The following is a 15645-nucleotide window of genomic DNA, read 5'->3' on the forward strand; positions in this document are numbered from 1 at the left end:
ATGAGAACATCGATACAAAATTCATTCAAGAACACTATTGTCAGGATTATTGTTTCACTCAGACACCGGGGGAAAAAAAATCACATTATACTTTTTACTTTTACAAAATCTGCGAAGTCAAAAAAATAAAAGTGTAGTGTTCGGTGCGGACAAACACAAAAGCGCCATCTCTTGTTTGGTTTGTATCGGTACGAGTGTCTGTCGATCACACAACCTGTCGGTCTAGGTCTGCGTAGAGTGCAGGGCCGGGGGGAAAAAAGAAAGAAAGATCGTATATCAAACAGTAAACTGCACGGCATGCCTGACACAGAGACCATGAACAAGGTGTAAGAGTTTCGAGCCAAGGAGAAACATTCTGTTGAAGGGTAAGCAAGTGACGCTAATTTATGGGTGTAGCAAGGCAGTAAACACTGCACTGGTAGACACTCTGAGTGTAAAACATCGTATCCCTCGTTTTGTTATGGCCTCCAATAGTCAGTGGTCGACAGTCGTTAGATGTGACAAGTGAACCGCTCCACACGGGTCTGGAACGTGCTGCGCCCCCGTAGCATTGGTTGAGCTAGCGGCCACTCTCCGCTGCTACGTGAGTGTATCATACGGTACATTGAGCCGTAGTGACTCACATTGCTAACGTTTAATAGACTGTATACATGTGCATCCCTATTCACAAACATCGATGACAACTTAGCTACTCTGGGTTAGGTGTGATGTAAATTCAGAGCCCATAATATGGAGGTTCAATATGGATTGTGAGGCTTGTAGAATTGCAAACGACAGTTCTACACGTCAAATGCTGGTGTGGAGCTGTTGAGGGCTTTCCGAGGTTGCAGTGTTTCTGCACTTCACACCAGCACTAACGACGTCTTTAGCAGTCAGTCGTGTGGTCAGGACATGCCACAGAGCAGGTGCAGGGCCAGGCCAGCCTAATGTGAATGAATGCCTGGGATTTGTCTGTATTGACTAGACTAAATCATTACATGAAATGATGAAAACATGCAGCTTTTAAGAGAAATATAATCTTTACATGTAGGTAGGTATCAAGCAATGCACGAATCTGTTCTGTGTGAATGAATAACATAGACTATGCAAGTGGAATACCCCACAGGCACAGCCGTGAAGAGAAAATTGTAAAAAATATTGATTACAGGTATTCTATAATCAGTGACGATGTATAAGTTCACCGTAGTTTGCATAATGTAAACTTGGAGACTGGAGAATAGATGTAGATCTAACGTTAGGTATAATTTGCTTTTTTTTTTTTTTTTAATCAAGAAGGTGAGACTGAAATAAAGAAAAAAATGGTTTGCAATGTGGAAAATGCAGTTCAATTTTTTTTTTTTTTTTGTCTTACTGAATGCATATTTTAATGTCGTCCCTGAGTTGACAGGTGCAGGTGTGGTGGGGGAAAAAAATGCTGCCATGAGTAGAAATCAACCCAATGTGCGAGTGAAAACTTGATAGTCAACAAAGGGTAACCGTTGAGCAGCAACACCTGACAATCTTGTTAGACTGGGCTGATGCTGCCAGAGCTGCAGCTTGGAGGACGTGCCAGGCCATCAGTAGGCAGACAATGCTGGAAAAACAGTGTTTGTTTCATGAGTTTATAATACACAGACAGTCATGTCCTCTAATGCCCCCTCTGGTGCTGGTGGGAATATGTACTGTAAATGGGTACAACAAGATTATTCATTGTAAATAAACTGTAATGCACAGTTTGAGAGTCATTATCTTACCAAGCTGGAAATGGAGACCATTGGAAATTGTACAATCATTCCTGCATTTCATGCTGACAAACTTCAATGTAACATTGTAGGCCAACTTTGCAAAGATTTGCCTTTATAGCCTGCACAATCTTGCATTGAAAGACAGGAACTATACTTGGATAAAATTTCATTAATTTTTTGTCACAATTATTTGCAAATTATCGGTTTGATAAGACTGGACTGGATCTGCATGTTTCTTCAGATTGATCGCTGTGACACTTGTATACCATCATGCATTGCTGATGGCGAAGCAAAATATTGACTGTGAACCCAAGACGATGAGAGAATACTCGGATGTAAGGATGGTTAAGAGTTTTGCTGCATGCTACTTTGAATGTCTTGTTATTGCTAGTTGTCTATGATTACATCCAGCAGTCTCCTTTCTTTCAATGCTATCTATGATTTGTTTTTCTATTAATCCTCTGCATGCCACACTATTTTTTCTGTCCGTAGGGTGTGTGCATGTGTGTGTGTGTGTGTGTGTGTGTGTGTGAAATATTTGCACATAATGTGACTTGACTGTCACAGAAAGGGTTAATGAATCTGTATTGTCTCACAGTGGCCATCGAGGGCAGGCTCTCTGGTCTCTTTGGATGGGTCAGTCGGGAAGCCACTTCGGGTCGTTGGCAAAGAAGAAGAAGAAGAAGGCTGATGCCAAGAGCAAGGAGAGAGAAGATGCCGGCACCGAAGGCTCATCCCCAAGACTTGTCATGAGGCGGTTTGGCAGCATTGCCACGGATGCGGGTCTGGGAGCCAAAGTCCAAAGGAGCATTGGATGCGATGAGGTACGTGTAGGAGACATGTTTTGTATTGTATCTATCCAAGGTTTCTTTCCCCTACAGCAAATAGAATCACTGCACATTATGAGATGATGCGTCGTTGCAGATATACATTAGCTACCATCAGACCAGATGCATGTGTAACACAGTGCCCGGAGATTCAATGATATGTGACGGTGCGTCACAAAACAAACAAAGAGTCGCACCCCTTGATTTTACGTGAGGACTCAAGAAAGGTGAAAGGGGTCAACCGAGTCGATTTTGAGTTTCCATTTTTTCTGAAAGAGCTATCCTTCTACACTATTCTTGAGTTTGGGATCATAAATTGAATGGAAAAGCGTGTTTTCAGCAGTTTTTCAACAACCCCTATTTCAGTAGAGTAGTGTGATCAGGTTTTTCTTAGAGGCCCCTTTCATTTCTTGAAAATCCTTTGCACACTCTTCACTTTCAACTCTAATAACTTTTGAAAGGATGATGCTACTGCTTTGAAAGTTGACATTTATTATGGACAGAATGTGTTAATAGAGCATGCTTAATTTCAGCTTAATCTGATTATCCCTTCAGTGTTGTCGCTACAGTGATTTACATCATTTTTTTTTTTTTATCCCATTCATGGAACAGGTAGCACGGCTTAGTAAAGAAAAGCGTTTGAATAGACCCTGTACTTCAGAGCTTCTTTTCTCAATTCAAACTTTCCCAGAGTGTGTGCTTTCTTTCCAATATTTATATAGATTAGGAGAATCCATTTGAATTGAGTTATATATCATTTTAAAGCTTATAGTCTGCTCTTTCAGAATCAGCCCTTAACTAAAAATCCATGTGTGGCGACTTTTTGTTGGTTTTGTGGTGCAGGGTCACATATGCTATCGTATTGTCAACAGTGTTAATATTTGTCTTGAATTGAGTGTAAAATGTATTTAAGCATCCCCTGAGAAATTAATTTCTGATAAAATGGAAGTGGTGAAAAAGAAATACTTGAAAATCAGTGAAAATTTCAGGGTATGGTTCATGAATGCATTTTGACAGTAAAGGAAGTTCTATTAAAAATATTTTTAAAAATGTTAAAGATAATAAAAAGTTTTGGTACCTCAAAAGTGTCCTTGAATTTCCTTGTCTTAGTTTGTGTTTCAGGTTAAAGTACCTTTCATATATCTAACACTGTGAGACTTACTCGCCCCAGAGTGCTCTCATGTCTTAGTAATCATGCAATTAACTGCGACCAGCAGCCCCATACGCATAGCGACCAGCAGTCCCATACACATAGCGTAATCGGGCTTCGCATTGTAGCATTCAGGATCATGACAGATTTAGTATCGCAGGGTAAGTGTCAACTTAAAATCCCATAAATTCTTCAATTTGAAGACTTACCAATTAAGTTGAAGTATTGAAAACAGGCTTCGGGCAACGTTTGGTTCTGCCTATAGTCCCTTTCTGTTCGAATTGATGACTGAATGTGACTCGGTCGACAGGACCTTAGGAGAGCTACATACAGTACACTGAATACTACAGCCAGTGCCTGCGAACACATCACATGCGCACAAATTTCAAATCCATGAACTGATAAGATGTTTGTGTGCGCATGCGCTGGCCATAGTATCCAGTGTATGTAGCTCTCCCAAGGTCCTCTCGACCGAGTCACATTCAGTCATCAATTCGAACAGAAAGGGACTATTGGCAGAACCAAACATTGTTCGAAGCCTGTTTTCAATACTTCAACTTAATTGGTAAGTCTTCAAATCGAAGAAATTTTTGGATTTTAAGTTGACATTTACCCGCGATACTAATTCTGTCATGATTCTGAATGCTACAATGCGAAGCCCCATTACGCTATGCGTATGGGGCTGCTGGTCGCAGTTAGCTATGCGTACAATGGGCTGCACGCTGCTGGTCGCAGTCAGTGGTTTCGTACAATATTTATTGACGCTGTACAGCGTCTGCTCTGGTCCGAAACCATTATTGCATGATTACTAAGACATGAGAGCACTTTGGGGCGAGTAATTCTCACAGACAACGTACTTTAACCCGAAACACAAACCAAGACAAGGAAATTCAGGGAAGCTTTTGAGGTACCAAAACTTTTTATTATCTTTAAGGTCACCAGTGTTACACCTGTTGTGTCTTGAACTTCACTCATTTGATATCATGCCAAGTTCACTTATTTCCTTCCTCTTTTCTTTTGTGTTGTAAAGAATAGCAGGCAGTTATAAGTATCAGTTAGGGGATGGCACACTTAGCCCTTTAGATTATGTGCAAAAAGGACATTACAGTTTATAAACAGCAAAACTATGTATTTTGAGATGGCGGTAGAACCCAGTTGTAGATGCTCAAAATGACAGTGCAGTTGGTCATAACTTCATGTTGATAATTATCCCCCTTATACAAATGATTTTCCCCAGTACTTGAATGTCAATGAAATACCCTTTTCTTGAAGACTTACAAATTTGGATGTTCACTGTTAATGTGGCAAAGCAGTACAATGATGGACCATTTTGTCGCAGATGTCAATGAAACATGTCAATGGTTTTTGCAATTTGTAAAAATCATTATTCTTGTGTGTTTTTTTTGTGTGTGTTTTTTTTTCCAACATACAGATGGAGTACTTTGATCCTTTCCTGCTTCTCGATGAAATCACCGTCAGAAAACCAGCTGGCTTTCCAGACCACCCACATAGGGGAGTAGATATAGTAAGTTAAATCACTCTGGATGATCTTTTGATTTACACTTACAGGCTCACGCTATGCACAAATCTCCCAAAGTCAAGTTTTAGGCGTTTGATGTCAACAAAGCTGTGGTGCTCTCAGTTGGGATTCCGATTACAATCAGTGGTAACTCATGGTTGCACTGGTATGTTCTGTCTAGATAAATGAGAGCCAATTTCTTTTAAGTATATCTATATCCATATACTGTTAAGAAGAACACAAACTTTAAGTTTCTTTTCCTTCAATTTTAAGGTTCCCCTTCTTGCAAACATGATGCATCTAAGTGTTGTGCTTCAAACCTTATGATTGTCGCATTTTCATTTTCTTGAAATTGTGAAAGTAGATTTTTAACCAATCGTCCTGATGTAGAAATGACCAAAGGCCTTACTGTTGGCAATGGTAACATTCTCTGGAGCCCATGAGTGGTGTTCAGGGAAGGTACAGTAGTAAAAATTGAATATATTAAAAAAGGAATGCTGAATATTTCATTTAGTCCCATTAGGAAGATTACTCCATTTCACACTGTGTCCTGTGTCACACTTGTCTAGCCCACTCGTGAATACAAGCATCAGTAATGTGACGTACTGTATATATGTGACCCGCTACAACAAAATGATCCTAAAGTCGGGCGAGGTCAATCATTTGAAAATTGCATGGCATAATTTCCTAATCTTTCTGCTTTAAATTGATATATAACACATCTTATGAAATTAATCGGCTACGGGGATATCGATGTTTAAAAGAGAGCATGTCGAGACGTCTGGGAAATCACTGTTTCGAGAAAAGCACCCTAAAAGTTTTCCTTGCGACGCAATCGCGATCAAGGGACACGCAAGTCAGTTTTCACCTCCGGACAATAGAAGGTAAGCCCTAGCAACTCCCGAAATGCTCATTCAAGCACAGCGTGGGCGGTCTCCTCACCGACCAATCAGTGACCAGGATGCCAGGAGAAGCGGCTGGGCATAGCGCACCCCGCCTGCACGCACCAGTCGACTGGGCAGTGTGTGAGCTTCACGCTTCAGTTAGCGGCAAGCAGCAAACTTACCGATGAGATCACTCTGGTCGTCGTTAGGGGCGGAGCCTATCTGTGGCGCTCAATCCAAATTTTGGAACCAGTTTCTGCTTCGTTGAAACGCCAAAGAACATGGCCCAGAAAAACGCTATTTTTTGGTCTTTCCTTTCACCATTTTGCTTCAAAATTTCGACAGATGATAGAAGATATGTCAGACTACAATAATATGTCAAAATCAGAAAATCGTAAGTTTTGACCAATTTTGATGCTCTGACTTCAAACTCGATTTTCACGGCTTCGACCGTGCGCGACTTTAGGACCCTTTTGTTGTAGCGGGTCACATATGTCATATATTTAGCGAGTCAAATTTTTCCCGAATCGGGACTTCCCGACAATTTCATGAGTGGTTAAATTCATGATTGTGGAGTACAGTACTGAATGGAGAAATGTATACATGTGTATGTAACATTCATGTTGGGAACAGAGTTAATATTTTCATGTGTTTTTAAATTTGCGAATAGCACCCGACTTGAGAACATCGCGAAAATAAAACCTTACGTAATATTCAACATATACAGTAATTCAATCCTGTTGTAGCAGTGATGCATATTAGTTGACCATAGGGTCTTCAACTGCTTTCACAAACAAAGACTATTTTTTTTTGTTTAGCTTTTGCATGGTAGTAATGCCTCTGATACTGATAAAAAGCATTGATACCTTACAGACCCAATAATTTGCTATGCTTAGTCTACCCTAGAAAGATTTGAAAGCAAGGTTGATCTCTGTACTCAAGTGCTTGTATGATCTATAAATCTCATGTTGCACAATTGATCTCAGCACAATTTGTCTTTTAATACTCATTCTCTTGATTGGTTTGTTATGGGTTTTTTTCTGCTTGTTTTCTGCCTGAAATTCAAGGTGTCTTATGTCCTCGAAGGTTGCACAGAATACCAGGACTTCCTTGGTAATGAAGGATCCATTGAAGAAGGAGGTATTCAGGTATGTACAATGAAACATACATGCTGTAAGTAAACAATATGAGTCAACATTACCTGTATAGAAATTATAAATTCCATTGTGATATCCGTGCTGATAATGATATCTTATAATTATTTGCAGTACGCACTTCACAATGAAAGCGGGTCAAACTGAAATTACAATTGTATCAGAGACTCCAACCCCAAGCACCTTCTGATCTTGAGATTCTCCCGCTTGAAACCCCTGACAAACTAGAGACTCCAAGTTGGTGTGCGCAAAGTCCCTTAATGTGGCCGGGGTCCAGGGCCCGATTAAGGGCCCTGGAAGCTCTGGGCCCGAGGGGTTCTAGATGCTCTCTCATGCTATCTGAGGCTTATTTTTCAACATACAATGGCACTAGAAATCATATATTTGGCTTAATAAAACTTCATTTCTTATAAAATATGGTGTTTGGGTGGGAGAAGGATAATTTCATGTGAGGAGAAAATACATCTTATGTTAAGCCGGAGACACAAGAGCCAGGGTGAGAGAAATTAAATCTCAAGCAGGAGAATGGGAGATTTTGCGAAAATGGACTTTCGGTGGGAGATCTCCCATCGAAAGCAGGAGAGTTGGAGTCTCTGCTCTATCTAGGCTGTGATCACATATCTCTCTGTTGTATCTGACTCTGTGCTTGCTGAATAGAGCATTGCAGTAAGTGATACAACAACATTAAAATGCAGTGCATGGATTGAGGAAATATCAAATTTCTCAGATATGCACTTACAGCCCATTCTGTGCACCTGCACTGTTAAAGCACACAACGATCTACGTGCAGCACTGTAACATGAGCCTAGTATGGTGAATTATCATCTTACAATTTAATACCTGCTAGACTGTCGTACCAGGTGTTTACATTGTTATCTGTGGTATATTTAATTTGGTTTGAACAAACATGCAAACTTCGCAATTCATGGAATATGACAACCTGCAAGTATGGCACAACAGAGGTGAATTGCATGATAATGCAGAATGTAAACTTTGGGGGTGTAGATATAGGTAATTCTAATACTTGCATGATCGTACAAGGTGCAGTTGTACATTAAACAGGCAAGTACAACCTTGGCTTGTTGACCCCAGTACCGAGTTGGACGTTGGCGATTAATTATCTTGATTGGAATGTTGTTTGATCAAATGTGAGCACTTGATGATGAATATGTCATGAAGGTGTAACAAATATGGACATTTTCTTGTTGTACCGGGTAGTCTGTTTTGTCCATTTAAAACGTAAGGTCTAATTACAAAATGCATGTATCTAATTGCAAATATTTTTTTTTTTTTTGCATGAGAATGAACAGAACCTGTGCCACAAGAAATACTGTTTCATCTGAAGATATCTTGTGTCACTTCTGTGGTAATGTTTCGTTTATCTTAAAGGACAAGTTCACCTTCATAAACATAAGGATTGAGAGAATGTAGCAATATTAGTAGAACACACCATTGAAAGTTTGAGGAAAATCAGACAATCCGTTCAAAAGTTATGAATTTTTGAAGTTTTTGTGCAGTACCCGCTGGATGAGAAGACTACTGCAGTGTATGAATAACTTAGATGTCACATGCGTACAACAATATAAGGAAAATATAAAGAGAATTTCACAAAATTCCATCTTTTGAAAAAAGTACACATTCCCCTGACTCGTTACCGATAAATGTTATGGGTAATATTATTCCCCCTGCCTTTAGAAAGAGGCAAGTCAATTGCTCTTTTATTATGCGAAAAAAGTGAAAATGTGTTGAATTTTCTTTTATATTTTCTTTATACTGTTGTACGCATATGACTCACAAGCTGTAGTAGTCTCCTCATCCAGCGGTTCCAACACAAAAATTTAAAAAATTCATAACTTTTGCATCGATTGTCCAATTTTCCTCAAACTTTCACTGATGTGTTCTACTAATATTGTTGCATTTTCTCAATCCATATGTTTATGAAGGTGAACTTGTCCTTTAACAAGTAATCTAAAGGGATGGTATAGTTTTGGTTGAGATGGGGAATTCAGGTTTTTCACTCTTTGTGAAATAGTTAGAAACCAAGTGAAATATTAAAGGGCATACAAGTCTATGAGGAATTAAAACTGTATGTGATGAAAATCAGTTTTGAAATATCTGAGATATCCAAAAATAAAGCAAAATAAAGTTGTCCTATGATCCCTTTGTTTCTGGATATCTCAGCTTATTAAAAGGAAATTTACATCAAAGAAACTTTGAATACCGGTACCTCTTTGAATTGTATGCTCTTTAATATTTCATATAAGTTCTTTCTGATTATTTCGCAAAAAGTAAATATCTGAATCCCCATCTCAACCAGAACTATACCATCCCTTTTTGGAAGTGGCCTGACTACTGGTACCTGCATTTTGTGGTCTATGAACTCATTGGCTTTTTTATTATGTCACAATTTACTGCTGAGCAGCTGTTGACCGCTGGACGAGGCATCGTCCACTGTGAGATGCCTTCTGGTGAAGACGTTTGCCACAGCCTTGAGCTCTGGGTCAACTTGAGTCCCGCGGAGAAGATGACAGAGCCTGCCTACCAGGACTCAAGGAAAGAGGACATTCCATATGTGACAGATGGGGGTGCCAGAGTCAAGGTCATCGCAGGGGAATATTTGGACAAAAAGGTAGATATGTTTGCGTGGACTGATGTTGTGTTGTAACACAGAATTATGACTGTTGGTTTATTTTCAAGTATTATATATTTTAAAGGAAAACAGAATGTGCTATTCTCTAAACTCCTGTCAGGAGCATCGTCAGATGTCTTTTGTGGATGCTGAACTCCACTTAGCAAACATGCTTTCAGAGGCTGAGATGTCTTATGTGGGTATTGTCATGTGCCCCGGAGAAGGAGACGAATGCACGCGATTCAAGGAATCTATGCCCGGGAAAGTGACGCAAACGTTGGCAAGGCCCGTACATGTCGTTAAAGCAGGGCTCGACACTAACGGTGGCCCGGTGGCCCGGTGCCACCAAAAATGAAAGTCAGGCCACCAAATTTTTAAAAAGGGCAAATTTTGTGAAAAGTGTCATTTATTTATGTTAAGATGTTGCAACCCATTTGTCTGTCAATGAATATTTATACTTAGTCTTACCATTCAGCATTTAAATTTGTTTAAAGGATGGATGAAAAGGACTGAATGAGTGCCTGAGAGTGAGTGTTGCGAGTTTATTGAGGTTCATTTATGAGTAGATACACGTCCAGCTTCCTATTTTGACTATGATAAAACTTGAATATTTGAGTCATAAAAAAAGCAGGAATTTTAATGTTTTTTATTGTTTTGGGGGGCCACCAAATTTTTCTCTCTGGTCACCAAAAATTTGAAATTGATGATTTTGGTGGCCCCATCGGGCCACCAAATAAAAAAGTTAGTGTGGAGCCCTGGTTAAAGTAAAACATGTGCCTCGCATGCGTTCGCGTCGTTCCCCCTGGCATGGATTCCTGGAATAATGTGCGTTTGTATCGTATCTCATTGGCCTAGAGACTAAGTGGGGACCTGGTGGCAACTGGCGTCTTCATTCTTTGCCGAGACGTCTTTGTGACATCTTCTGGAGACTGGTTAGGTCTCTAGGTAGTTGCGGGAAAAATTGAACTTGTTTGATTTTTTTTGGGAGACTTTTTCCTCTCGTAAGCTTGTCTCGCAGATTTCTCCATCAGTTGTGGCCACCACATTGCGGAGGAGACTATATTATGTCAGAGACGTCTCTGCCATGTTGTCACAACTGTGCAAAAGCCCATGATGATGACCTGCTGGCATAGACAACTCCACAACTGAGAAGACGTCCCAGAGAAGTCACCGTGATCTCTCTTGATATCGCAGCAACATCCCCGCAACTTCTGGGCAAATATTCAAGTTGTCACCTAGTTTGGAGACACCTTGGATGTTGCCTTGGAGTCGCCTTACAGTGAGAGAGCAAGCCAATTTTTGGTCTTTGAGTCACGCAAGCCGCAACAGTCGTGGCAACATCTCCTCCAGTGAGATAGGCCCTTTACTATAGAAATATGTTTACCAGCAGCATCCCAAACAGAGGTTCATATCCAGCTGAAGAAAAACCAATGTATTCCCATGGAGGAAGGCTGCTCGCTCAGTTGGCAAGATCTCTTGCAATTTTCTTCCCTCAGTATGAACCTGACCCTGGCCACACCATAATCATAAAGCTCGAAATTTCCAGCCACACTTATAAACAGTGAACAATGGGGAGCAGCTTTTAACCAATTCCCCTAGTGAGACATACTATTCTGACCCATACCCCACATGCCACCTACAGCCTTCCTGTCCATTTTCCTGCCCTGTTGCCACGGCTTTCAGAAATTATTAGTGAGTCACTGACATGACAAATAATTTCAGCCTGTTTGTGACCAGCATCCATTATTCCCATCTTGAGAAATCAACCCTTTGCAGCAGTGACACCTCAAATTAAAAACCCAGCACAAAAAGAAAGGGGGGGGGGGGGGGGGGTGGAGGGCAAATCTCCCCAAATTTAAAGGAATCTTTAAATAGAACCAGAAATATGGCGGTATAGGATCTCAATTTGTTCAAATCGACACCATTCTCCCCCTGGAAGGCCCCCACGCCCCCCCCCCCCCCCAAAAAAAAAACAAAACAAAACAAAACAAAACAAAAACAAAACAAAACAAAACAAAAAACAAACAAACAAAAACAAAACAAAGAATATTTAAAAATCATCTTCTCTAGAACCAGAAGTAAAAGAGCAAAGTTAATACTATGAGTTTAGTACATTGATGACTGTAGTTTCAAGTTTGTTCAGGGTGGATCCAGGGTGCCCCCCATGGAAGCCCAGGGGACGGTCCAAATGGGAGCCTAAATTGTATATTTCAATCTTCTTGAAATCCCCATGATGGATTTTCACCAAACTTGGCAGGTAACATCCCATTGGATATAGGATCTCATTTTTTTTTTTTTTTTTTTTTTTTTGAGGGGGGGGGGGGGGTAGGGGGTACTGGAGTGTAATGCCCAAAGTGGAGGGGTGGGGGGGGGGGGGGAGAGACAGAAAAAAACCCCAAATTTAGGACTCTTGAAATCTTCTCTCAAATTGTAAGTGATATGCCATGTTAGTATTTAGATTAGTGACTGCGTGAAAGGTAAACTTGCGATACACAGGCGAGTGTGAGACTCCTTGGTGTCTTGTTTATTTCATGTCTGAGTTTGATAGAATGACTGCCCTATTGAATTATGGTTGCTTGTTGTCTTCACTTTGCATACAAATGAAAATAAACTTGAACATGATGTGGAATTGCTCCTCAAGTGATTGTCATCAAATATTTGATAGTGCCACCCGTATCTACTACTGTATACGCCATATATTTCGCGAGTCTAAGATTTCGCGAATCAGGAACTCCCGACGATTTCACGAGTGGTTGAATTCGCGATCGGGGAGTCCTATACTGAACGGAGAAGTGTATTGTACGTCACATTCACATCGGGATCAGAGTCAATATTTTCGCGTGTGTTTAATTTTGCGAATAGCACCTGACTCGCGAAATTCGCGAAAATAAAAACCTCGCAAAATATTTGTTGTATACAGTATTTCAGTTGGGTACAACTTTCACTGTCATCATGTCATGGAGATGGTGCACTCACTTAACTTATGATCCAACTTCGTGATGAAATGGACTTTGTCCAAGCTGTCAACAATTTTGTATGATACATGGGGGAGTTTTTATTTTTGTTTTTCTGAAAGAGGTGATAACTGAATCAGGATACGACTGACAACCCCACCAAACAATGCTTGAAATGTATTATGAGCATTCTGCTTGATGAAGCTCAACCATTGGTGTACATTGTTGATGTCATCGTAGGTAGCCAGGAGTCTGCTAGTGAGCCTGGTATGTCACCAGGGCTCAACATTAGTGGTGATCCAGTGGCCTGGGGCCACTAAAAATTGATGTTGGGCCACCAAATTTTTCAGTGGCCCAATTGGGTTCCTTTCTATTATGGGCCACCACAATGCTATTATTTGTTTAGTGACACACAAAGGGGGAAAAATAGTGTGAAGTCCTGGTCACATACATGTATCCAGCATCCAAGGGAAGTTGGGGCACATTAGGAAATACCTCCGTGAGTCTTGATGCAGCGAGAACTTTTGTACTGTTTAAAGCCAAATTGCTGCAATTACCTGTTGTGTGGCACTCCTTCCAAATAGTGGTTATGGCCAGAGACTCTCAAAGGTGAGTTCCAGGTTCCAGTCCACCGGCAGTAGCAGTTATACACTGTAAATGCCCACAGGCAAGGCACAACATTCTTCTTGCACAGTCCTGTAGAGGAGGCATATAACTGTCAGATCTGTGGTTGCATGCCTATGGCCATTTAATTGCTTCTTTTGCAGCCACTTGAAATAATCCCCCCACCGCCCTCCCCCCCCCCCAAAAAAAAAAGAAAAAGAAAAAATAAATAAATAAATAAAAATCCAGAACTCTGTATCCAATCTAATCTAATCAGATTTGAAGCTTGAGATAATTATAGAGAAGCTCTTCTCAGTTTTTGTTGTATTGTTTTACTTTGTCTTTCTTTAAAATTGTTATGTTCTGATAAACACCATCTTTATGCTCAAATGGTTAAAGAAACAGCAGTAACATGGCAAAAAAAGAAAGAAAAAAAAGTGTTCTCCACTGCATCGGCTTAGCAGGAGTCCTGAACACAAAATATGAATAGCGCCATCTCTTGTTCCTAGTACTGAAAAACAGGCTTTTATATTTGTAGCAAAGGACTGTATGGGCAGGGTATTTATATTGACAAGTACTGACGGACAAGTATCCACATACCTTTTTATGATTATGTTTGTCCACTCTCCTTGTGTTGAATAGTTTTTGCATGAGCCATTGTAAGAAAAATAGATGGGGTTGTCTGTTCCAATAAGTCATGTTTTGATTTCCTGAAGAAAACAAAGAAAAAGACTGATTGACTTGTTAGGCAAAAAAATAGAAAAATAAAAAAAATAAATATATAAAAAAATGCTTTTAGGATATCATGTAGCCATTTATTAGGAAACTGACCATCCAACTGACCATCCCATGTGCAGAGTTGAATTTTTGTTGCCACATGTATAATTCAGCTGTGGACCGTATGAATGCATGAATGCTTAAAAACAAGTTATTATTATTATTAATAGTATTAGTAGTACCAGTAGTAGTAGTAGTGGTGGTGGTAGTAGTAGTAGTAGTAGTAGTAGTAGTGTTAGTATCACTGTTATCTTGTTTATCATTTTTGCTGTCATTAATATTCTTCTTCCTTATGTGTACGTATAATACAAAGGTGCACAGTGGTCCTGTACAATGAAAAAAAACAAACCACTGTGAACAGCTACATGTGTAGAAATGGATGTTCATATGAAAAACAAGTGAACAGAGTCAAGATGGTTGAATACAAGCTTGAAACTTATTTGGGCATCAAAGGTAAGATGGACTCCATGCTTGCTAGGAGTGATACAAAGATCAAGGAAAAGGTGTGGCTTTGTTTTGCTACATTTGTTTGTTTGTTCTCAGGCATTCAATTCACTGAGTGATTATGTAAATGTGTAGAAGGCAGTTAGCCTTACCACAAGGCCCCTGAAAATTTAAGCTGATGAAATAGTTAAAGGACAAGTTCACCTTCATAGACATGTGGGTTGAGTGGATGCAGCAATATTAGTAGAACACATCAGTGAGAGTTTGAGCAAAATCGGACAATCTGTTAAAAAGTTATGAATTTTTGAAGTTTCTTCTCATCACGGCTGGATGAAAAGACTACTATAGCTTGTGATGTCACATGAGTACAACGATATAAAGTTAGAATAAAGAAAATTCAACATATTTCCACTTTTCTCGCATAACAAAAGAACACTTGACTTCTCTCTTTCAGAAGGCAGGGGGAATAATATTAGCCCTAACATACATCAGTAGCAAATCAAAGAAATGTGCACTATATTCATAAAGTAAAGTTTTGTGAAATTCTCTTTTGATTTTCCTTATAGAGTTGTACGCATGTGACATCATACACTGTAGTAGTCTTCTCTTCCAGCAGTGACTGCGCAGATACGTAAAATATTCGAAACTTTTGAACGGATTGTCCAATTTTCCTCAAACTTTCACTGATGTGTTCTACTAATATTGCTGCATTCTCTCAATCCTTATGACATATGAAGGTGGACTTGTCCTTTAAATATATATACTCCTGCAAAATCGGTTGTTAGAGAAAGGCTGTATTGGGTGATTTTGTGATATTTACTTTTCTCTCAACAATACAGTTCGCTTTCTTAGTACAGGGGGTTTCTCTGTGATTTGATGCACTTCAATTGCTACAGTGTGTGTCCATGGAATTAGTGGCATACTGCCCTCTAGTGCTGAGATCACGCCTACTGTCACTGGCTTGTCAGTCACATTCAGCT

The 15645-nt window shown here is 39.9% G+C and overlaps 1 protein-coding gene across 1 annotated transcript; it reads left to right on the forward strand.

Moving 5' to 3' along the window:
- The first annotated feature begins 277 nt into the window (after nucleotides 1–277).
- On the forward strand, nucleotides 278–10832 carry LOC139727886 (uncharacterized). The gene is made up of 6 exons (XM_071638862.1): nucleotides 278–365; nucleotides 2323–2548; nucleotides 5134–5226; nucleotides 7172–7252; nucleotides 9681–9887; nucleotides 10743–10832. The coding sequence occupies exons 2-6, from the start codon at nucleotides 2357–2359 to the stop codon at nucleotides 10830–10832; spliced, it is 663 nt and encodes a 220-aa protein (XP_071494963.1). The 5' UTR covers nucleotides 278–365; nucleotides 2323–2356.
- The last annotated feature ends 4813 nt before the right edge of the window (nucleotides 10833–15645 follow it).

The sequence above is a fragment of the Diadema antillarum genome, unplaced genomic scaffold (assembly GCF_040938485.1).
Source record: "Diadema antillarum isolate AM-2024a unplaced genomic scaffold, OU_Dant_1.0 scf00000018, whole genome shotgun sequence".
NCBI lineage: Eukaryota > Metazoa > Echinodermata > Echinoidea > Diadematoida > Diadematidae > Diadema > Diadema antillarum.

Bases quoted from the DNA above. Each gene is read 5' to 3' on its own strand.
- LOC139727886 (XM_071638862.1), top strand. From the start codon at position 2,357: ATGGGTCAGTCGGGAAGCCACTTCGGGTCGTTGGCAAAGAAGAAGAAG. The intron at 2,549-5,133 runs GTACGTGTAGGA...TCCAACATACAG, and splicing joins GGAGCATTGGATGCGATGAG to ATGGAGTACTTTGATCCTTT. The intron at 9,888-10,742 runs GTAGATATGTTT...TCATTGGCCTAG, and splicing joins GGGAATATTTGGACAAAAAG to AGACTAAGTGGGGACCTGGT.